Source organism: Girardinichthys multiradiatus, chromosome 18 (assembly GCF_021462225.1).
Source record: "Girardinichthys multiradiatus isolate DD_20200921_A chromosome 18, DD_fGirMul_XY1, whole genome shotgun sequence".
In the NCBI taxonomy this organism is placed as follows: Eukaryota; Metazoa; Chordata; class Actinopteri; order Cyprinodontiformes; family Goodeidae; genus Girardinichthys; species Girardinichthys multiradiatus.
Genome location: NC_061810.1, coordinates 49,038,731 through 49,063,552, shown reverse-complemented (window position 1 = coordinate 49,063,552; position 24,822 = coordinate 49,038,731). Strand labels below are relative to the sequence as shown.

Genomic DNA, 24,822 nt, shown 5'->3' with positions numbered 1-24,822 from the left:
ATGCTCAGATGAAACTGTGAAAATGTCATGTTCAGCATTTTTTGGCTGAAATTACATGACAGGATGTAGAGTTTGTTGTTAAGGCAGTGCTGTGGTATTTAGGGTGGTTGTCTCTAATCAATCGCCTTATATTTTACACACAGAAATTCAGAATAATATGAGAGCCTCAGATTGGAAGCTTTACAGTACAGATGGTTCTGGTCCATTGGTTAGAAGATATTTAATCTACAGTGACTGTTGTGGAAAATCATTTTAAAGAATGGACTTTATGCCATAGTTCTTTCTCTGTCTCTGCAGGGTCCACAGGACGGGCTGGACCAAACAGAACCTGGTTTGTTCTCACCTGTCATCACCAGTCGGGAAGAGGACCAATGGAACACCTCAACTCCTGAAGAAGACGCGAACGAGCCAATGAGGTTTGACGGAGGGCGTGTCAAGGCGTGGCTGAGGGTCCAGAGCTCCGCCCCTTCACAGAACACTGCTTCCTGTTCCAGAGCAGCGCAGACCGATGGAGACGTGAAGGTGGGTTCCCTGTTTTCAGTTAGCTCAGTGATCCAACAGGATGCTGGTTCTGAAGCAGGTCATAATTTAGCTCTAGTCTAAGTGGTGGAGTTAGTTTGGGTTGTTTAAAGTCGTCATTCAGGACTTTGAACATAATTTTGGGTTTAACCAGACAGGGTTTGTGCTCAGTATCCATTGTTGGTTCTGATACCAGTCAGTGTGATGGTGTTCTGTTAGTGAAGCCAGAATATCTGGTTTGACTCCTGGGTTTGGAATATGTGTTTGATCTGAGTTGGTAACCTGAAATAGACTGGACTTTTACCTTGGTTTGGATAATTCGGGTTTGAAGCCTCCAGATGGGAGAATCTGTCAACAGGACGACTATTAGTCAGATGCTCTGGGCCTTATGGAGGAGTAACAAGAAGAAAAGGCCTAAGAAGTTCTGATTGCAGTTTGGTACAGGATCCAGAGCCTGAGATTATACAACAATAAAAAAGTTCCATCTTACAGACTGAATAAATCAGTTTTCGGGTCAATATCTGCATTTTTCTCTGTAATTGATGAAAGTTTCAAGGATTTCTCTGCAAATATGGAGCTCTGAATGTCTGTCCTCCTCTGTTTAGCCTCTCCTGTTTCTCTCCCCATTAGCCTTGATTTTGTACCCCGCTCTCTTATTACTGCTGAAAGCATTTATTTATTCTCCTCTTCCTGTGTGCAGCGCCGTGCCTCTCAGCCCACCCGATGAATCCATAAAGCCCTGATTTATGCATCAAGTCTGTCTGCAATTTAACAGTCGCTGTAAAGTCAGACAAAGTCTCTGCCCTCCCTTCATCCCTTCCTCTCTTTACTACCTCCTTTGCTGCTTCCTCCCTCTCTCACTGCTTCCTTCCTCCCTCTCTGCTTCATTCCTCCCTCACTGTTTCATTCCTCCCTTTCTGCTTCCTTCCTCTCTTGCTGCTCCCTTCCTCCTTCTCTGCTTCTTTCCTCCCTCACTGCTTCCTTCCTCCCTTGCTGCTTCCTCCCTCTCTTGCTGCTTCCTTCCTCCTTCTCTGCTTCCTTCCTCTCTCGCTGCTCCCTTCCTCCTTCTCTGCTTCTTTCCTCCCTCTCTGCTTCCTTCCTCCCTTGCTGCTTCCTCCCTCTCTCGCTGCTTCCTTCCTCCTTCTCTGCTTCCTTCCTTTCTCGCTGCTCCCTTCCTCCTTCTCTGCTTCTTTCCTCCCTCGCTGCTTCCTTCCTCCATGGTGGCATTTTTCCTCTATCACGGCTTCCTCCCTCGCTGTTTCCTTCCTTCCCCCCTCGCTGCGTCCTCCATGTGTTTTTGTTTTATTTTTTTGTGGCTTATTGCACATCATCTGATCAGTTAATTACCAGTTAAACCATATATAAAACAAACTGGGGAGGAAATAAACTCCATTTCCAAAACCAGCCAATAAATGATCACTGTGATGGTGATCAGGTCATGGTGCTAAAGGATCTTTACACTGGTTTAGGCTTTACTCTTCCTTGAACGCATCATTGTATGTGAACACATGATCCGTGATGGGTTTGTTGTGTTGATTTAGTTTAGATAACTTCAGATGACTGATTTTCTTGGATAACTCCAGAAAATGTGCAGAGCATGTTCTTCCACCTGGTTTAGGGTCAGGTTTTGTTTCTGCTGGATCTTAAGAGAAGGAAATAAAAAGCAGGGCTGTTGCCTTCATCAGTCCAGAAAAATCCATCAGTGCTCTGTGGCGCCAACAAGTGATTGTTTCCCATTTTCCAGCAACATTACATCTAAACACATACTTCTTTTTTTCCCGGTCACACCTTTCTTGGACACTCAGGCTCCCGTAGGTCTGCTCCTGTAGGTCCAGTCATTCAGTAATGCCTTCGGTGCTGTCCGTTTGAGTGTTTGAAAGGAAAGACAGAGAAATTCCTGATTATCAGATTGTTTTGACTCTTTGTAGCTGGGTCTACCAGCACTGTAGCACTGGCTTAGTGATTGTACCAAACGTTAATCAGATAATGAGCATCGGTCCTCAGGCTGGAGTTTCATGCAGGGTCTTGGCTCATGGGGTGAGAATGATCATAACGAAGGTGAGGGATCTGCCCACAGCTGCACAGGTGGAGCCGGGGAAGGATCCAAAGACATTTGGACCACAGTGACCAGGAACACCAGTGGTAGCTCACTAGAACATAATAGACTTATATCTCCTCTCCCCTTGTTGTGGAAGGCACATCTACAGCCCTGTTTTGGGTTCCCAGAGAACATCTCAATGCACAGAGGTGGAAGCATTATTCAGTAGGACTGTCTTTCTGCTGAGGGTGTGGGATGACATTACTGCTCTGATGGTGCCAATGGATGGACCCAATAGATTATAAAATCCAACAAAACCGTCGAAGCCAGAAGCCTAAAGATGACTCATACATGGATCTTCCAGCATGATAGTCTGTGGAAGAATTTGATTAAGGTCATGAAGTAGCCAAGCGGTCTGCAGACCTCGGTCCTAGAGAGAGAAAATCTGTGAGTGACTGGTAGCACCTTGTGTCATATTTATTCTGGGCTAATGGTTTATATTATGTCAACAGTAAAATGAATCGAACATCAGCTAATTTAGAATGGATTTGTTTAGTAACTGAGCAAATGGAATCAGCAGGAAATTAAATAATTATTCCTCAGCTGCATTAGACTAAAATCTGTCCAATCAGGAACCTCAGCCTGTTAGAATCTGTCCAATCAGGAACCTCAGCCTGTTGGAATCTGACCAATCAGGAACCTCCATCTGACTGTTAGACTCTGTCCAATCAGGAACCTCAGTCTGTTAGAATCTGTCCAATCAAGAACCTCCATCTGACCCTTACGATCTGACCAATCAGGAACCTCCATCTGACTGTTAGACTCTGTCCAATCAGGAACCTCAGTCTGTTAGAATCTGTCCAATCAAGAACCTCCATCTGACCATTACAATCTGACCAATCAGGAACCTCCATCTGACTGTTAGACTCTGTCCAATCAGGAACCTCAGTCTGTTAGAATCTGTCCAATCAAGAACCTCCATCTGACCGTTCATGTTTCTGCTGTGTTTAGTACCATGAGGACGGACTCCACAGTGATGTAGTGAACCAGTCATATCTTCATCCCAACAGTCGGCGTTGTCATGAAAACGCACAGCATCCTCTTCCTGTCCCGTCTGAATTATCCCTGGACCTGGAAGGAAAAGCTTTTGCTGATTACGTGACACAGCTTCAGAAGTCAGTTGTGCAGGTGAGTCCAGCAGCTTTCATTTAAAGATGTTCGTTTTCAGCAGGAAGCATCACTCCTCCCCAGAAGGCAGAGAAGAACTCATGCACCATGTTCATCAGATAGTCAGCATCCTGACAGATTTTCCTCAGAAAATAAAATCCAGGGTTATTACCAGAAGCTTTGTGTTCTTCAGGATGAAGATGAGTTGTCCTGCTGTGAAGAAACGGAGTTGCTTCTCTCTGAGCAGAGGTAAGAAAACACACAAACACTCAGATGTTACTGGAACTACAGAACAAACAAAGTTTATATTCAGGACCAGTGAGTGGAGCTGCTCTCCTTTTAATTTCTCTGGTAAAGGAACAGATTGAATCTTTGCAAACTCATATTCGATTATTTACAGAACCAGAACTTTATCTTAATGCAAATACACTGAAACCAGGACCTGTTCCTTCTGTGCTCACAGTCACACCTCTGACAGCGGACCCTCCTCCTCCTCTTCATCAGCGCTCCTCTACCTGCTGCTGGCTGTGGTACTTGCTCTTCTGGCCAGCCTGATCTGGGTTGCCATGGAGCCTCCGTGTCACCGTAGCAACAGGATGCCACGGTCCCTCCACCTGACTCTTAACTACGTCAACGGACCACCGCCGACCTGAAGCCCAGTCAGGTGTTCTCCAGGTCAAAGGTCATCTCTCCGGATCAGACAGGAGGTCTTAAACTGAAAACCACTCAGCTGGGTTCCTCTTCATCAGTCAGATTCAACATCTCAACAAGTTCTCCTTCTGATGATCCATTCCGATCCGTACAAAACTAAACTCTTTCCTTTTAGTTTCCAGCAGTTTGTGTTTGATCTTCACAAAGCGGCGTCGGTCCGGCTCGTTAATTTCTGATTTAGATGCAACTTTTCTGCCGCTTTCCTGTTGCAGTTTGAACCCAAAGATCCAAACTTGGCAGCTGAAACATGTTTCATCACACTTTTACAAAATAGCTGCACCTGCAAGATGATTTCATCTCGGATCATGTGGTTCTTCACGTCTGCAGGTTCCTGAATAAGATCTCCATCATGACCACGTTTCTGTACTCTTTAACTGAGCCACATTTAAAAACAGTGAGCTGGATTTTACAGATGTCCAGTAGGGAAAATCTGCCTCAAAGCTTCATGGAACAAATCGCAGAGGGAAGATAGCTGAGTCAGTGTGTATGGAAGGAACCCGATGTCCTGCAGGATCTGAGTCCATTTATGTCTTCAGGGAAAAACATCTGAATCCATGTTTTTCTCCATCACCCAGACAGAGAAAACTTTCAGGCGTTGATCCGCACGGTCTGTAGGTTCAGAATAATTAAATATTCTTTAATATTGTTCTCCTGTAATGCAGCTGAAGCTGCTGTCTGAAATTTAGGACGGAGGGGGTTAAAAGTTGAGTTTTAGAGACATCCCTAAAACCGTGACTGCTTTGGTCTTTCGACTGAACACGGAAGTCTTTCAGGTTCTGAGTGACCCAGTTTGAATATATAACCATTCTTTCTGGTCCCTTTTCATGAAGATATTTACCTTCTGAGCTAACATTAATGTAAAAATGCAGCAAATGGAAGTATTTTGTATTGAATCGCTAATTGTTGAGTCATGATGAAGGTTTGATGATTGATGTTAAAGCGGGTAGTTGAGCAGCAGATCGGTCCGCAGAGACCGGAGACTTGAGCCGCTGAAAGCTTTTAAACCCGGACGTGTTCGTTCGGATCTTTTGGCTCTGAATCCGATGGGATGTGAATCGGAAACATGAATTCCTGATTGTTTTTCTTCCTGCGAGTTTTCCAACTGTGCCTTTAAACCCTCCCTGTGTTGTTGAAGGTATCTCTGAAACGGATCTAATTGTTGGAAATTTCTGTTTCAGTGTTTTCATTTATGTTTTCTTTCCTTTTTTTCTCAAATCTGACTGTTTGAATTTGAAATATTCCAAGAATTGAATTTGTCTCAGGGAAAGATCTCCGTCCAGATTCCCAAAAAAAGTCAATTTCAGGAAGATTCAAATATTTACTAAAGATGAATAAAAATTGTGATTTTTTCTTTTTTTTTAAACCATTGAAACATTTTGAAGCGTAATTAAAAAATAATTCTCTGCCATATTGAACATTTTCACTTTTTCTAATTTGTTTCTGTAAAAAAAGATGTTTTTGTAAACGAATAAAATAATTAAAATGTTTGATTTCTTTTCAGTTAAACGATGAATACCAGAAACAGTTCTATTTGGACCTGACTGCATCAGTTAGAACAAAGTCTCATTCAGGTTCTGCTGTGTTATAGTTACTTGGTGAGCGGTGAAGGTGGATCTACCAAGACCAACCAATCTGTCACAGAATCATTGATCAATTTAAAGATCTCTAATGCAGAGCTGCGGTCGTTTTACTTACACTGATAAGTGAGGTATGGTGTAAAGATCCAAAGAGATGAAGAAGTGTGTTAATGTTAGAAATCGCTTCAGGAGACATGTCCCTCTGATCAGCAGGTCCACATGGACTCCAGTGAACCTCAGAGAACCAGAGTCACCAGCGCAGTCAGCTGCTACATCCAGAAATGAGTACTGAAACGGTCTGAAACTTCTCCACATCAGTAGTGACCTTTCCTGACCTTTTTGTACAACATAAAGTAAATAAAATTGGTTCCAGATTGATTGAAACGGTGACAAAAATCAGACAGTTTTTTTAACAGATTTAAACTAAATGCAGAATATTGGACATTAAATCAAATCTTTTTGTTAGAGTTTTAGAATCTATCCAGAACTAAATAATGAATAATGAAATAATTTCCCTTAAAGGTGTAGTAGGCTCTAAAATTGTTTTCCTCGGGGTTTGTAGCTTGAACTAAATTTACGGGTTAAAAACAAGATGACAGCAGTTCTGCCTGAAGCTGAAGCAACACTGCGTTTAAAATCTGCTCGATAACAGGAAAAATGTAAAAGTTTACCGAAGTCAGACTGTGAACAAGTGTTTGATTGTTTCTGAATTCTACCTTGAGATGTTGGCACCAAAAAGATCATTTCCTCTCCTTCAGGGACAAAAGTTTTTGGAAGGAGCATAACTAAAATGATCAGAAATCTCTTCTGGTGCCTGGAAGCTCCACAATCTCCCTCCATGTCCTACAGCTCAGCATTGTTGGGTAAAGGATGGAGGCCATGTCTCAGCTCCATGGATGAATGGATCCGATTGTAACCCATCAGATTCGGTTAGAGGGAAAATAAGTTCATGTTAGAGGAATGTCTCCAGTGGACTTTTAACCCCGACACCAAGAGACAAAACTGCCAGATTGTGGAAAGTTGTATTTCTGTGTTGCAGCAGGAAGTTCAGCCTCTGCTGGACCTTCTTCTGAACAGTGTTTATGTTTGAGGAACTCCTCAGGTCCAAAGAAAGGGTGGTCTCTGGGAACTGGTTGGTCCAATTAGAAAGTCTTTGTAGAACTACATACAGAACCTTCATCATGTCCCAGACCCAGAGAACTGAAGATCCAAACCAAAACCCAGAGAGAGAGTAAAGAATGCCGCAGATTCTAGGAAACATTCCAGCTCCAGGGCTGCTGTCTTCAGGAATGTCAAATATTTCCTCCCATGTTCTCAGAAGGAACACTGGTGGCGTTGTGCATGATGGGACCTGCGGCTGTATGCGGCCCTCTGTTTCAGCTGGGTCGCATGTTTGACCCGATACCATCTACTCGCTGCTGGTTCCTCAGATGGCTTCAACTCAGAGTGGTTCTGACTGAAAACCCAAACTGGAGGTTTTCTCTGCAGTTTTACCTGATGGGGAAGGAGAGCAACAGCAGCGTTTAGTTAGTCTGATTTCAGACTCGGGGTTGAAGGAGAATGAATATCAGAACCAAACAGTGGGAGGATTGAGCAGATGAGAAAACCCAGATAAAGCTGCTTTGTCCCTGATGGATCGGTTGGATTTCTTCTCCTGCAGGATTTTAAATGAAATTGAAAATATTTCAGCCATTTGCGTGGTTTTCACCAACCTGCATGGAGGGACACACTGAGTGTCCCTCCATGATGAGACATCCATTCTGTTCCATACCCATTATCTCCATTTCATCTCCCAGATAAAACCGGACCCAGTTTCATTTTATTAAGTACAGAACCACATCATTTAAAAGCTTTGCCTCCACAACCTTCCTGTTTATCTGAAGAGACGCTGTGATTGGATGGTTCTCAGGCATCTCTTTAATATTTTTCTATTTAGGGAAGATTTTCATCCAGTAAATCAGAGTTTATGGACGCTTTCAGATGGTCAGAAGAGAACCCGTTCAGAACGAGCAGCTTTACCTGATGACAGGATTTAATATTAAAAGCCAAACATGAGAGAAAAAGTCAGATGGATGAATTTACAGGAAAATCCGCTCTTATGTCATATTCTCCTGAAGAGCTGAAAGTAGAACCAACTTGATTAAAAAGCCTTTATTTTATTTATAATAAAAATATTTTATCTGTTTTCTGTGCTGCAGTTTAACAAAGTGAAATAATTCACTTCTACATTAATCTGAGGGATTGTTGCTAAAACTAAAGTTTGTTATGAATCAAGTTTCTAGAACATATTTATAATTTTATGGTTGCACAGTGATACCCTGAAGGTCCAGTAATCTTTCTTCCAGGAGTTTGCATGTTCTCTGTCCTTAGGAGTGAGTGTGTCAATGCAGGGTTGTTTGTCTCTGTGACGGTCTGGTGACCTCTGGAGATAGGAACCATCGCCACCCCCCACCCCACCCAGTCTGCAAGGATAAGCAGGTATGAAAATATGTACAACCCCCATCGCTACAGATTATTGATTTACATAACCGGACAAAGAACAGTTTTAATTACAACAATAATATAGTGTAGTCAGAGACTATTTATTTTAGCTCTTTTAGGTAGTTCAGGTATTTCTGTCCCTGAATTATTGGACCTAAATGGGACCAAAACTGAGCCTGATTCTTACTGAGCAAAACATCAGTCATGTTTCAGCTAAACTGCAGATTAGTGACGATTTTGCTGTCATTGTTTAGTTCATAATGATTAGATTTAATATTATCCAGATCATTTCAATGTGTTGTTTTGTGTTGTGTGTGAAGAGTAAAGAATATTCAGCTGACAGATAATTTCTTTAATCTCCTGATCTTTCATCTCATATTTGTTGGTTGATCCGTTATGTGTGATCTGATGCATCCAAAAATATCCCAAACTAACTCAGACATCAGTCTTCTCCAACCTGATGCTCTGAAGATCTCTGCTGACCTCTGACCTATAAGGGAGAGGATTCTCCAAGATGTCATGAGTCATCAGGCTCAGAGCCTCTAGCAGCAGATCCTTTAAGTCCTGCAGGCAGCAGGACAAGGTCTCCTTGGGGGTTTACTACAACATCCCACAGCAGCTAGCTAACACTTAGATCCTGCTGCTCCTGTTCTTCTGCATTTCCTTCAGATCAACCACAGCTTATAAGACTTCACTGACATGAAGTGAACCAGAAGTTTGATAACTGCAGAAAGAAATGTTTGGTTGAAAATCAGCTCTTATTGTCGTGGTCTCCTACAGTGCTGCAAAGTAAAACCAATTTGGTTAAAATCTTCTTATTTTATCTGTTTTCTTTGCTGCAGTTTGTTTGGATGGTCCAGACCTCAATTGGATTGAGGTCTGGACTTTGAATAGGCCATTCCAACATGTTGAAATGTTTCCCTTGAGTGTTGCTCTAGCAGTATGCTTCCGGTCATTGTCCTGCTGGAAGGTGAACCTCCATCTCAGTCTCCGATCACAGGCAGACTGACCCCGGTTTTGCTCCAGAATATCCGTGTATTTAGCTCCATCTATCTTTCCCTCGAATCGGACCCGTTTCCCAGTCCCTGCTGCTGACAAACATCCCCACAGTATGATGCTGCCACCACCATGTTTCACTGTGGTGATGGTTTTCTTGGGGTGATGGGATGTGTTGGGTTTGAGCCAGACAGCGTTTTCATTGGCGGCTGAAAAGTTCAGTTTTAGTCTCATTTGATCAGAGCACTTACTTCCATAAATTTGGGAAGTTGCCCAAGTGCCTTTTGGCAAACCTGAAACACACCTTCTTGCTGTCAACGCTAATTAATGGCTTTTTCTGGCCACTCTTCCATAAAGCATAGCCATATAGAGGCTTGTTGTGGTCCTGTGGACAGATACTCCAGTCTCTGCTGTGGAACTCTGCAGGTCCTCCAGGGTGACCTTTGGTTTCCTCGCCCTCCTCGCCCGGTCTGTGTGTTCTGGTGGTGGTTTTTTCTTGGCAGGGTTGTTGTGGTACCGTGTGCTTTCCATGTGAAGATCATGGATCTCATGGAGCTCTGAGGGAACATCAAAGATCTGGATATTTTCATAACCCTACCCTGACTTGTGATGCCTCCTGCTTGGTAGTGCTGCAGCCTCTGGGGCCTTTCAGAGAACTAAACAGACAGATCATGTTATATTTAAGACTGCACAAACTTTGAGTGCAATCTTTGCTGAACATTTTGGGACGTGGATACATATGCACATGTAAATTTTTCACTTTTTCTTTTTCATTTATATTTTTCTCATTTCACTTCACCAACTTAGATTATTCTGTGCACATCCATCACATAAAATAAGATTACAAATATTAAATCACAGTTTGAAATGTAACACAACCACCTGAATAAAAATCTTTGGAACTGGATCAGGTGATAAAACCTAAGGGACAAACGTCAAAGTTGACTCAACGCTGCAGAAGTAAAATCTGATCATGTGATCAGCTATAAAAAGAACAAATATATGTTTAATTTTATTCATCTGCTGAAATGTAAAACAGATGAAAGTGTTTTAATCAGCACAAACAGCTGATGATGTGTCAGTGTTACTGCACATCAGTGTAAAAACGTTCTGTAATCATCTACGTTAGTGAACCCATCCCTGAGAGCGTCAGGACTTCTGTGAAACTCCTCTGATGGACTGCTTGACTAACAGCAGATAAAGATGTGATGATGTTAACATCAGAGGCGGTGGACTCCAACAGCTCTTTGGGGTAAAATCGTTTGACCTGCCGCACAGCCTCATGGATCAGGACTGAACCAGATCAGTACTCCCCCGGGTCCGATCATGTCGCCCAGCAGCCAACCTCATCCGAAGAGGAAACAGGATCAGAAAGAATCCCATCACAGTCGTCCTGGGAAGGTCCCAGCTGCTGCTGCTCACCGCTCATCTGGACCCAACCTTTATTTTTCTTATTTTCAGAACACTGAAATTTTCTAAATGTGAGCTATTTAAACAGCATTGAGAATTAATTATCCAGAAGGTTGGTTTTTATTTGAGCAAATCATTCTTTAAAGTTTTATGTTATTAAAATAATGTTTTATCTGCTCTTCTGATCTTGCATTATGTATTGGTGGTTTGAAGGCAAACCAATTATTGTTCCAAGTTAGTTCTGAGACTAATCAAACCTCATTTCCAGGTTCCCCAAGATAATCCTTAGTTCTCAAACATAGATAACACTGAATGGTAATATTGCACAATTTTATTGGTCATTGTTTTTAACCACTTTTATTGATTCCCTTGTTCCTTCATTTGTATGTAGTTCATTAGTTTCTTTATTCTTTCATTTTGCCTGGTAGGTTTAGTTGGATTGTTCTAGGATAGCAGAGTTTAACTGAAATATGTTTAATATGTTAACTTTGAGTTTAATTATTTTTGTTAATAAATTCTTGTATTTTAAGAAATTGTGTGAATTTATTCCACATGTGTGCAGAGCTTAGCTGTTCAATAATGTCACGGCTCGATTTACCCTTCCCTCTATTGTTCTAATACCACGACCATATTGGGCTGGTATTCACTAGACAACGCATAACAGGCCGAATTATAACTCAATAAAAATATTAAATAATGTAAGCATCCTGATTGCCCCAACAGTAGATAGTAATATTATATTGGGGTTTGACATGCTCCGGCCCTTGTGGTCCTTAACATTATTGTAGGCACTCTTCAGTTTTATTAACTTTCCCAGCACTACCTGTTGGAAAACCTAATTTCTCCTGGTCCCACGGCCAATCAGTGAACAACAGTCTGTTCACGTCACATGTAGTCCCTACTCAGCCCTGGTCGGATCTGCTCAGGAGCAGGGACCAAAAAAGTAAGTATCGGTATGGAAAAAACAGTCATGCAAATGCTTGCAAAGCAGGCAGAGTGGAGCGGAGTCCGGCTAAGGAACCAGTTGAAAAGGGGTATTTGTGTCTGGTGAACCATTTCTGTGTTGATGTGACCTCATGTTTGAGATCATAGGACCCAGGGATGACTCATTCTCTGGTGAAGGAGCCAGGTTTTTATTTCAGTTTGTGATCTTGATGCTGCTTCTGTTGCTGTGTTTGCTGTTGCTGCTGCTGCTGTTGTTGTTGTTGGAGCTGCTGTTGCTTCCTTCTGCCACTGCAGCTGTCGTTGTTGCTCCTGCTGCTGCTGTTGGTGATGTTTCTGTTGCAGCTCCTGTTTCTGCTGTTGGTTTTGCTGGTTTTGCTGCTTCTGCTGCCGCTGTTGTTACAGCTGCTGTTGCTGGTGTGTTGCAGCTGCTATTGCTAAAAGTGTTGCTGCGGCTGCTTCTGTTGCTGCTGCTACTTTTGCTGTTGAAGTTGCTGTTGCAGCTGATGTTGCAGTTGCTGTTGCTGATTTCCTGCCTTCGTGGGGTATCAAAGGTGTTTGGGGGCCTAAGCTCCACCCTCCTGGCTGCAGGAGACGATGTTTTTGTTTTCTTTAGTTTGTCCCCAGTGTCCACTCAGTGCACCAATCAACCTGCAATTTAACGAATGCTTCCTCTGGGCATTATGGGTAAACTCACAATATTATGGTCTCTATTGACTCAATGGCCATCTCCAGAGACCTATCACAAACACACACACACACACACACACACACACACACACACACACACACACACACACACACACACACACACACAAACACACACACACACACACACACACACACACACACACACACACACACACACCAGCTGCCACACATTATTTATCACTCAACTTTAAGTTAGTAACATTAAACCATAAATGCAATTAAAACAGCAGAAAATCAGATTATATCACATTATTCTCAATGTGTCTTTAAATAATGTAGAATTTCCCTATTTGGAGAAAACGAAATATTAACTGAGGCATTTAGTGTTTTTAAACACAGTAATATTGTAGGAAGATAAATATGATCACAGAAAGTTTGAAGCATGTTTTCTTAAGAGATGAAGCTGGGTTGTGGCTGTTCTTATCATAATCTGTCAGGTTTTGGGGCTTTCTTTCACTGAACTGCCATGATTCTTCACATGCTTTATTTCAGTTCATTCATGTTTATTAGATTCTGGTTTAGATATCTATTTCTTTCCTGGATTCCTATGTTAAATGTTTGAGTTTCTATTTTCCTATAGATCTGTTTTGTTCCTGTTTATGTTTTTTGGTAGTGTCATTGTTTACTTATTTTGTTCGCTTAGATGTTTTCTGTTACCTCCCTGCACTCCCATCTCATCCGTGTTAATTAGTCACTCTCCCTCAGTTACCTTCTCCACCAGCTGCTCCTGATTCTCTCCCGATTAGCTCCCCTAGTTTATTGGCCCATTCTCCACTTCCCTCAGTACTTATACTCTCTGGTTTTCATTGTTTGCTACTGGTTCCTTCTGCAATCTACCCTGGCTTCTACACATTCACAATCCATAAGTTTTTCTCCTTGTTGCTATTATTCTGAATATTATACAATAAAGCTCGACAACCGACCATGCTGCTCCCATTGTTCTGCATGTTGGTCCAACAGTTTTCACACATAGTTAGTTATTTTTTAACCACTTCTGAGATACTATGTTCTGTTTTTCGTCATAAGCAACTAAGCCACAAGTTGTAACTAAACGTCACTTATTGGACATGTAAACTAATCTGTCCCAAAGCACTATAAAGCCTTGGTTGATCTGCTGATAGGAAATAACTATTTATTTACAAATCTGCAGCTTATATGCAGCATGTTCAGGTGTTCTGATCCAGAACTAAAACGCTCCAATGTAGATGTAATTCAGTCTACAGACCAGCAACAGAAATGGAAATGATTTTGTTGACAAGGAGATGGTTGTCTTGGACAGGGCACCAGAGGGCATCAGAAGTGACATCAGGAGCAGAGTGACGGCACGTTTATCATCTTCAGATTGGAATCACCTTTAACCTGAGGTGTGCAGCTGATTCCAGGTCATCTAACAAATCGTATTGGCACCAGAAGCCAAACACGTTCATTCACTGATGGCTGATTGACTCCGTAACGAACTGGAGCTGGTTTAGTCTCCAGTTCCTGTCTGGACATCAGGAGAAATGACCTTTTTCTTCAATACTTCATCTTTTCAGCATACAGGTGGAGTGTGATGTCTTCACAATTAGGACGGAGTCTGGCTGACACAGATAAACACCTGAGTGGAACGTCCCAGTTAGCCCAGTATCACCAGTCAGCGAGCATCCTGCTACCTCCGGATCCCTGCTTTATGATGTGATGTCCACATAGTCTGTGAACCAAGAGTTAGGAGGACCAAACATTTACTGGAAGAAACCTTTAGTGTCAGAATGATTTGAATGTCCACTGTCTCTACATGCTCATCCAGGAGGAGTGAATGCTGCAAGTCACTGACTGGATGCAATCTGCTGGGTTTCCTTAGATAGAAAAACTTTTTATCCAATTTGAATAAATAACTGAATCTGACTGTTTTATAGTTAGGATTAACTGGAATGTATTTACTTGACTTGAATCTGATTCAATTGATTTGACTTTGTAAACTATCTTGAGAAGACGTGTTGTGAATTGTTGCTATATAAATAAACCAGTTTCAGAACCAGCACTGGTTTATCAGTGGAACAGCTTTAATTTCTGCTTTCTGTGCGACCCCTTCTCTTTTCCAATGGTTATAATCAGTCTGACAGAGAGACGAACCCCCAATCCTTGTGGTTTTTAGTATAACAATGGCCACCAGTGGGCTCTAGATGGACAAACTTTATCAGTTTATTATTTTACTTAGTACAGCTACACATAGCTTATTCTAAAATGGTCAAACTCTAACACTCAGTAGTTTAATCTAACCTCCCCAACAACCCGCACCATTCCTATCGCTTTGTGAAGAACCTTGAGACGACATGTGTTGTGAATTGGCGCTATATAAATAAAACTGAGTTGAATTAATGATGAAAACAACCTGATGATTCAGATCTAGAACAGCCATGTCCTGAATCTTTGTAACATTTTTCTAAATCAGCAGTAAAATATTAAGCAGAATTTGATTTGGGACCTTACGTTGTGTTCGGAGCATCAGCACCACTAACAGCGTTTTAACGCAAGTCTGGTGGAGTCTGGGAGAGGAGGCAGAGTTTAATTAGCTGAGCTTAAAATCAATCAGGGATATTTGGTTATTATTTGCAATTTTAAATTTTAAAATGTTTAAAATTTTAAACATCAGATGGTAATTATGGTAATGCATCAACCAAAGTATGAAGATTATTCTTTACACTTTTAAAAATAACTTTCCAATTTCCTTTAAATCTGACTTTTAAACAATTTAAAGTCTTTTAATTTATCTCAAATCAAAGGAAATAATATTCTCATAAACATTTTAGCTCTGTCTTAAAATTCAAGCATCTATGGGAGGCCCCTGATGATTTAGGGGCCCTGAGGAGCTTAGTTCCCGGCTCAGCCAAGCTAATTTTGATGCAGAGAACCTGAGATATAACCGTCTAGCAATCATTGCGTCCTATCAGTTCAGATTGTGATATTACACATGCTGATAATTAGATGACCTTTGTGGGTCCCTTTATAGCGCAGCTCTGCTCTGGACTAAATTGAACCTGATTCCCAACTCTCTGGTTCCTCTTTAAAAAATTGCCAGAATCTGGAATCACCAGACAGTTAGACTAAATCAGCAGCTTTTCCTGCACTGGTAATTTTTCCCAAGCTGGAGTTGACTTGAGAAACTGTTTCTACTGAGAGTATTTATTTTTAAATCAGCCTGTTGTTTTGAAACAAAAGTTAATGAATTCATTTCAAACTTGTTTTGGGTTTTTATGTTAATGTATTAGCACACAATAAAACTCGTACTCATACTCGTACTCGTCGTCTTCCGCTTATCCGGGACCAGGTCGCGGGGGCAGCAGACTCAGCAGAGACGCCCAGACATCCCTCTCCCCAGACACCTCCTCCAGCTCCTCCAGGGGGAGCCCAAGGCGTTCCCAGGCCAGCCGAGAAACATAGTCCCTCCAGCGTGTCCTGGGTCGTCCCCTGGGCCTCCTCCTAGTGGGACGTGCCTGGAACACCTCCCGAGGAAGGCATCTAGGAGGCATCCGGTATAGGTGCCCGAGCCACCTCAACTGGCTCCTCTCGATGTGGAGGAGCAGTGGCTCTACTCCGAGCTCCTCCCGGATGGCCGAGCTCCTCACCCTATCTCTAAGGAAGTGCCCGGCCACCCTACGGAGGAAACTCATTTCAGCCGCTTGTATCCGGGATCTTGTTCTTTCGGTCATGACCCAAAGTTCATGGCCATAGGTGAGGGTAGGAACGTAGACCGACCGGTAAATTGAGAGCTTTGCTTTTCGGTTCAGCTCTCTCTTCACCACAACGGACCGGCACAGCGCCCCCATTACTGTGGCAGCCGCACCGATCCGTCTGTCAATCTCCCGCTCCATTCTTCCCTCACTCGTGAACAAGACCCAGAGATACTTAAACTCCTCCACTTGAGGCAGGAACTCCCCTCCAACCTGAAGAGGACAAGCCACCCTTTTCCGGTCGAGAACCATGGCCTCGGACTTGGAGGAGCTGATCTTCATTCCAGCCGCTTCACACTCGGCTGCGAACTGCCCCAGTGCATGATGTAGGTCTTGGCTAGAGGGGGTCAGCAGGACCACGTCATCTGCAAAAAGAAGAGACGAAATCCTCTGGTCCCCAAACCAGACCCCCTCTGGCCCTTGGCTGCACCTAGAAATCCTGTCCATAAAAGTTATGAACAGGACCGGTGACAAAGGGCAGCCCTGCCGGAGTCCAACATGCACCTGGAACAGGTCTGACTTAGTGCCGTCGAATGCTTTCTCGAATGCTTTCTCCAGGTCCACAAAACACATGTGGACCGGTTGGGCAAACTCCCATGAACCCTCGAGTACCCTGTAGAGGGTATAGAGCTGGTCCAGTGGTCCACGGCCGGGACGAAAACCACACTGCTCCTCCTTACTATCGGCCGGACTCTCCTCTCCAATACCCTGGCGTAGGCCTTACCAGGGAGGCTGAGGAGTGTGATCCCCCTGTAGTTGGAACACACCCTCCAGTCACCCTTCTTTTGTAGGGGGACCACCACCCCAGTCTGCCAATCCAAAGGCACTGTCCCCGTCCGCCACGCAATGTTGAAGAGGCGTGTCAACCATGACAGCCCCACAACATCCAGAGACTTGAGGTACTCAGGGCGGATCTCATCCACCCCCGAAGCCTTGCCACTGTGGAGCTTTTTAACCACCTCTGTGACTTCAGCCTGGGTGATGAAAGAGTCCAACCCCGAGTCCCCAGCCTCTGTTTCCACCAGGGAATGCGTGATGGCAGGATTGAGGAGATCCTCGAAGTACTCCTTCCACCGGCCGATAATGTCCCCAGTCGAGGTCAGCAGCTCCCCACCCCCACTGTAAACAATGTTGGTGAAGCACTGCTTCCCCATCCTGAGGCGCCGGATGGTTTGCCAGAATCGTTTCGGGGCCAACCGGTAGTCCTCCATGGCCTCACAAACTCCTCCCAGGCCCGAGTTTTTTCCTCTGCCACCGCCCGGGCCGCGGCACGCTTGGCCCCACGGTACCCGTCAGCCGCCTAGGACTCCTTCTTCAGCTTGACAGCGTCCCTTACTGCCGGTGTCCACCACCGGATTCGGGGATTGCCGCTGCGACAGGCACCGCAGACCTTTCGGCCACAGCTACGGGCAGCAGCATCGACAATAAATGCGGAGAACATGGTCCACTCGGACTCTATGTCTCCAACATCCCTCGGAATCTGGTCAAAGCTCTCCCGGAGGTGAGAGTTGAATACATCCAGCACCCCCGACAGGGACACCAAGAAGGCCGGGTACTCCGCACTACCGCTCGGCCCGTAGGACAAGACGACAGTCAGAGACCTATCCCAAACCCGAAGGCGCAACGACCCTCTCATCCACTGCGGTAAACCCCAACACGAGATGGCTGAGCTGGGGGGCAATAAGCAAACCCACACCAGCCCGCCGCCTCTCCCCGTGGGCCACTCCAGAGTAGAAGAGAGTCCAGCCCCTCTCGAGGAGATGGGTTCCAGAGCCCACGCTGTGTGTGGAGGCGAGCCCGACTATTTCTAGTCGATATCTCTCGACCTCCCGCACAAGCTCAGGCTCCTTCCCCCCCAGCGAGGTGACATTCCACGTCCCTAGAGCCAGCCTAAACATCCGGGGATCGGGCTGCCGAGGTCTCCACCTTCGTCCGCCGCGCAATCCTCTTTGCACCGGTCCCTCACTGTTCCCCCTGCAGGTGGTGGGCCCACTGGGGGATGGTCTCGCGTCTCTCGTTCGGGCTTGGCCTGTCCGGGTCCCGCGAGGAGCAACCCGGCCACCAGGCGCTCTCTGACGAGTCCCGACTCCAGGCCTGGCTCCAGGGTGGGATCCCGGCTCCGCCGTACCGGGCGACGTCACGTGCCTCAATTTTGTAGTTGTCATGAGGGGTTCTTGAACCGCTCTTTGTCTGACCTGTCACCTAGAGCCTGTTTGCCATGAGAGACCCTACCAGGGGCATTTAAGCCCCAGACAACATAGCCTCTTGCATCATTCAAGCACTCAAACCCCTCCACCACGTTAAGGTGGCGGTTCAAGGAGGGGACAATAAAACTACAAGCTAATATTATTACTGATCATTGATCAGGATATTTCAGTTATAATATTCATCTTCTTCTTCTTTACCGCCTATTCCATAATGGATCACAGGGGAGCTGGTGCCTTTCTCCAGCAGTCTAGAGGCAAGAGGCAGGGTTCACCCTGGACAGGTCACCAATCCATCGCAGGGCAACAGAGACATATAGGACAAACAACCATTCTCACCAAAGGGCACTTTAGAGAGACCAGTTAACCTAACAGTCATGTTTTTGGACTGTGGGAGGAAGCCAGAGTACCTGGTGAGAACCCACGGAGAGAACATGCAAACTCCATGCAGAAAGACCCCCGGGCGGGAGTCAAACCCAGACCTTCTTGTTGCAAGGCAACAATGCTACCAACTGCACCACCTGCAGCCTACATATCAATCATAATATTGTAAATATAATCCAGGTAATCTTTAGGTGTATGTTAGCAAAAATCCACCAACAGTAGGAAGGATCCAAACAAGAGTCAAAGCTAGGAGTCAGTCTATGTTGGTTTTTTCTCCAGGTACTATAGTTTTATTCCAGAGCCCAACAACATGCAGGTTAGATTAAATGGGATTCTAAACTTTCTTTATATTGCAGAACTAAGCTGTCCAAATCTGGGATTCAAGCACCAGAGTCCTTCATCCTAAAGATGAACCGGACTGAGCATGTTCTATGTGCTAATGGGATGGGTAGTTTTAGTCCACTCCACTTTAGCTACCTTTCACTGCAGAGAACAAACTAAAGACTTTTTTTCTCAACTTTAAGCACCAGCAGTGACTGAAAAGTCAAGTCATTGCAGATAAGGTTGCAAGTCTCGTTCTAGATTGGGTTCAATGCACTGCAAGACACGGTTTAAGAAGGAGACTCCTCCAACCGGGCCTCCAGCAGGTGTGCCTTCACCTGAAAATCCTCTTGTTTTCTGTGTATCCACCCTCCCATCCATCATCACTCCATCCTTTCAGCATATCTTCTCAAAGCAGGCAGGGCGTCGTAACGAGATCACCACCCGCTAATCAGCAGGGAGGCTTCTCATTGGCTAAGAGTGCTCTGGCTGGCCCATAGAGGGAGGGATGGCATGACAACACAAATTGATGCTGACAGGTCATTGCTACACATAATGGGATTATGCAGGGGCAGGGAGCAGAGCAGCAGGCGGAGAGCTTCCACTGCGTGCAGAGAGAAGCTGAATAGCTCCTGTGTCCGTCTGTGTTGAGTTCATTGTTGTCCACTGTTTGCAGCATGTTTGCTGCATTCACAGCCCTGATAAAAGAGGATTGTGCTGCGTGTTAAACCACACATCATCCAATCCTAGAGCATCTATGATGCTCCAGAACGCTCCTTGGTTTCAGAATGTACACCTCTTACTTGTGGCCTGATGTCAGTTACAGTATTTTTAAATAATGATGAGAACTGTTGGAAGGACCATGTAAGCTGTGGAGAATGATGCATGTATCATCATTCTGGTGTTGGCGGATAGTTGTAGATGTTACCAACGTGTCTCTGAAAGAGCGTTTATCATCTGGCAGAAAAGTAAATGCTCATTTATGTCAGACTGCACATATTAGATCTGTTTGTTGCAAACTACCGGGCAATGAAACATTTTTGGAGAAAGGACCAACAGCTTCTCCTAGTTTACCTTCCTGTGGTTCACTCTAGCTTAACTTAGTTGGTCTCGGCCTTGATTAGCTCAGTTTAGATGTATTTATCTTAGCATTGTTTATGTAAGGTTTGTAATTTACCTTAATTTAGCTTTCTTTCTTAGATTAGTGTATGTTGCATTTGTTCACATTTTATCTGACCTTTGTTTTGTTGGCCTTGTTTGTCTGATATTTTTGAATTTATGATAATGTAATTTACCATACCTAAGTTAACATTAGTTTATCTTAGTTTATATCAGTCTTGCATAACTTAATTTACCTTAGCTTTGCAACATTTATTTCACCTTTACATTATCTGAGCTTTTATATTAGCTAAAATTATTGTAGTTTATCTTCTTGTAGTTTTGTTTTGTTTTTTGCTTTAAAACGGTCTTCTGTGATGGTACCCGGAGCTCTCTCACCAGAGAAGAACTCATGAACATCAGGGCTACTACACCAGAGGAGTTATTTCCAACATTTCTACCTACTGCTCTGGAATATTTGGACATTCTGGTCAAAGGTGCGCTCACCTTTGTTCATGCGGTGAAACGCCGGAAGAGAGGGAAACGGGCTGGGGTGCTGGTACGTCTTCGCCAGCGTGGACTACGAACACCGTTACCTGGAATATTTCTCTCTAACGTGCGCTCACTTCCCAACAAAATGGAGGAACTACAACTGTTGTTGGGGAAAAACAGGGACTTTTATTCATCGGCAGTTTTGTGCTTCACGGAGACGTGGCTGTGTGGATTAATACCGGACTCTGCGCTGCAGCTGGCAGGATTCCAGCTCTACAGAGCGGACAGAGACACGGAACTCTCCGGCAAAGCGAAAGGTGGAGGAATCTGTTTCTACCTCAACAGTGGTTGGTGCAACGACGTGACAGTGATTCAGCAGCACTGTTCTCCAGACCTGGAATCCTTCATCATAAACTGTAAGCCTTTCTATTCCCCCCGTGAGTTCGCTTCGTTCATCCTGGTCGGTGTTTACATCCCGCCGCAAGCTAACGTGCAGGTCGCACAGCGCATGCTCGCCGACCAGATACTGAGTGTGGAGCGGACCAACCCGGACTCCTTAGTAATCGTCGCTGGTGACTTTAACAAAGGTAATCTGACCCACGAACTTCCCAAATACAGACAGTTTATAAAATGTCCGACCAGAGAGGACAACATTCTGGATCACTGTTACACCACCATCAGAGACGCTTATCACGCCGTCCCACGTGCTGCACTGGGCCAATCCGACCACATCATGGTCCACCTGATTCCTGCATACAGGCAGAAACTTAAGCTCTGCAGACCTGTTGTGAGGACGACAAGGAAGTGGAGCAGTGAGGCTGTGGAGAATCTCCAGGCGTGTTTAGGCTGTACAGACTGGGATTTGTTCAGGACTACTACCAACAGTCTGGACGAGTACACAGAGGCTGTGACTTCCTACATCAGCTTCTGTGAGGACAGCTGTGTACCATCATGCACCAGGGTGAGTTACAACAACGACAAACCCTGGTTCACAGCTAAACTCAGAAGGTTAAGACTGGATAAGGAAGAGGCCTTCAGGAGTGGGGACAAAGACATATACAGAGAGGCTAAGTACAAGTTTGGCAAGGCAGTGAAAGAGGCCAAACGACTGTACTCTGAGAAGCTCCAAATCCAGTTCTCAGCCAACGACTCTGCGTCTGTCTGGAAAGGGCTCAAGCAAATCACCAACTACAAGCCGAAAGCCCCCCACTCCATCAACGACCGACGCCTCGCCAACGACCTGAACGAGTTCTACTGCCGCTTTGAAAGACAAAGGGACAGTCCTGCAACCATCTCCCACGACGCCCCCCAACAGCTGCAGCCACAATCCACCACCCCCACCTCCCCAACCTCAAGAGGGGCCTTGGCACCTCCAACCCCCACCAGCCCCCTACCCACGCCGAGGACGGCTCTTTCCATCCAGGAGAGGGACGTCAACAAACTCTTCAGGAGACAGAACCCCCGGAAAGCTGCTGGTCCGGATTCTGTCTCACCAGCCAGCCTGAAGCACTGCGCTGATCAGCTGTCTCCAGTCTTCACAGACATTTTTAACACCTCACTGGAGACATGTCATGTGCCAGCCTGCTTCAAGTCCTCCACCATCGTCCCTGTTCCCAAGAAGCCAAGGACCACAGGGCTTAATGACTTCAGACCCGTCGCCCTGACCTCTGTGGTGATGAAGTCCTTTGAGCGCCTTGTGCTCTCACACCTAAAAGACATCACCGACCCCCTCCTGGACCCCCTGCAGTTTGCCTACAGAGCCAACAGGTCTGTAGATGATGCAGTCAACCTAGCCCTTCACTTCATCCTCCGGCACCTGGACTCCACAGGAACCTATGCCAGGATCCTGTTTGTGGATTTCAGCTCTGCCTTCAACACCATCGTCCCAGCTCTGCTCCAGGAGAAGCTCTCCCAGCTGAGTGTGCCCGACTCCACCTGCAGGTGGATCACTGACTTCCTGTCTGACAGGAAGCAGCGCGTGAGGCTGGGGAAGCACGTCTCTGACTCCCTGACCATCAGCACCGGTTCCCCCCAAGGCTGTGTTCTCTCTCCTCTGCTCTTCTCCCTGTACACCAACAGCTGCACCTCCAGTCACCAGTCTGTCAAGCTTCTGAAGTTTGCGGACGACACCACCCTGATCGGACTCATCTCTGATGGTGACGAGTCCGCGTACAGATGGGAAGTGGACCATCTGTTGGACTGGTGCAGCCAGAACAGCCTTGAGCTCAACGCTCTAAAGACAGTGGAGATGGTTGTGAACTTCAGGCAGAACCCAGCCCCACCTGCCCCCATCACCCTCTGTGACTCCACAATTGACACTGTGGAATCTTTCCGCTTCCTGGGAACCATCATCTCCCAGGATCTCAAGTGGGAGCCAAACATCAGGTCCCTCATCAAGAAAGCCCAGCAGAGGATGTTCTTCCTGCGGCAGCTGAAGAAATTCAACCTGCCAAAGACTATGATGGTGCACTTCTACACAGCCATCATTGAGTCCATCCTCACCTCCTCCATCACCATCTGGTACGCCGCTGCTACAGCCAAGGATAAGGGCAGGCTGCAGCGTGTCATTCGGTCTGCTGAGAAGGTGATTGGCTGCAGTCTACTGTCGCTCCAGGAACTGTACACCTCCAGGACCCTGAAGCGGGCAGGGAAGATTCTGGCTGATCCCTCCCACCCCGGTCACAGACTCTTTGAGACTCTCCCCTCTGGCAGGAGGCTGCGGTCCATCCGGACCAAAACCTCACGCCACAAGAACAGTTTTTTCCCATCTGCCACCAGCCTGGTTAACAAAGCCCAGAAACCACCCTGACATTCCCCCTTTCCCCCACACCCCCCCTTTTTTTGCTGACAGGACACCTGTAACCTGTAACTCTATGCGTTACATTAACGCTCAGCTTGGACTCCTGCTTTACTTGCACTGCTTTACTTGCACAATGATCACCTGCACTGTTGTATTGCTCTTGCATCTTATACTGCTCTATATTTACTCTCACTCACTTAAAACTGTGCACTTATATTTATATTATATTGTAGATATGTTTGTACTGTTTAATTTGTACTGTATTGCACCGACTACGCCAAAACAAATTCCTTGTATGTCCAAAAACGTACTTGGCAATAAAGCTTTTCTGATTCTGATTCTGATTCTGATTCAATTTTGCTTAATTTCGTTTACATTGCCTTATATTAGATTATCTTAGATTTTTTTTATCATAGCCTTTCTTAACTTTATTTCTCCTGCTGTAGTTTACTCGTTATTTACATACTGTAATCTTAATGTATGTTTCTGTAGTTTCCATTAGCTTAGTAGTGTATCCTTGCTATATATTCTTGTATTTGTGGGGGATGACCCAGCAGTCTATTCTGGTTCTCTGTGTGTTTCTGTCGTTTGACCTTCTGTTGAGCTTTACAGACTGGGATGTGACCCAGAGAGGTGAAAAAAGGCAGACAGTACCGGTCAGCACAGATAACCCCCACAAACACAAACAGAGACTGAGTGGACAGCAGGACCCGTGTCTGAGCGCTGCAGGGCTTTCCTGTCAGCGCCTGCAGTGCTGCTATGAATCAGCATCATGGGAAGGCGATGAAGAGATCCAGAAGAGGGCAGGAGCCTGAGAGGGACAGATGAGCACTGGAAAAGACAAACTCAGACAGTTAGTGACACCATGTCAGCTGCCCACAGATCCTTTTCTGCCCAAAAAAGAAGATAAATCAGACTTTCCTCTGATGGGGAGTAAAAACTGTCAAGTTGGTATCTTCAAACAAACCCCACCAACTGACATTACTGAGCTTCTGAGGTAGTGATGTGATGGATGGACCTTAAAGGACAAACACACAAACTAAAGATTAAAGATCAGTCATTTCCAAACTCTGATGTTCACCATGAAAGGTTCACCATGAAAGTTTCCCAAACAGGTCTGATTTTCTTCAGGTTTTACATCAGTTAGTTGTTTACACGGTTGTTTCTGTGGTTTCAGGAACTGTTCAAATATTTCATTAGCTTCTGTGAATTTCCTCTTTCAGTAAATCAAATCTATGTGTTGATCCTTCTTCTTCTTCAT

At 45.0% G+C, this 24,822-nt stretch overlaps 1 protein-coding gene and 1 long non-coding RNA gene across 2 annotated transcripts in view; one reads left to right on the top strand and one right to left on the bottom strand.

Annotated features, from left to right (window-relative positions):
- The window catches only part of si:ch211-137a8.2 (uncharacterized protein LOC777613 homolog), a 32,210-nt gene extending 26,394 nt beyond the window's left edge, over positions 1-5,816 (top strand). Inside the window, exons 10-13 of the mRNA XM_047390811.1 lie at positions 298-522; positions 3,569-3,745; positions 3,918-3,973; positions 4,188-5,816. Of these exons, the coding sequence (XP_047246767.1) occupies positions 298-522; positions 3,569-3,745; positions 3,918-3,973; positions 4,188-4,377 (648 nt within the window). The 3' untranslated portion in view covers positions 4,378-5,816. The remainder of the gene's footprint in view (positions 1-297; positions 523-3,568; positions 3,746-3,917; positions 3,974-4,187) is intronic.
- Positions 3,212-3,647, bottom strand: LOC124883634. Its single transcript, XR_007042259.1, has 3 exons — positions 3,534-3,647; positions 3,362-3,501; positions 3,212-3,257 (listed from the first exon to the last, which is right to left on the bottom strand). It is a non-coding gene; the product is annotated as an uncharacterized LOC124883634 (long non-coding RNA).
- Positions 5,817-24,822: the final 19,006 nt, after the last annotated feature.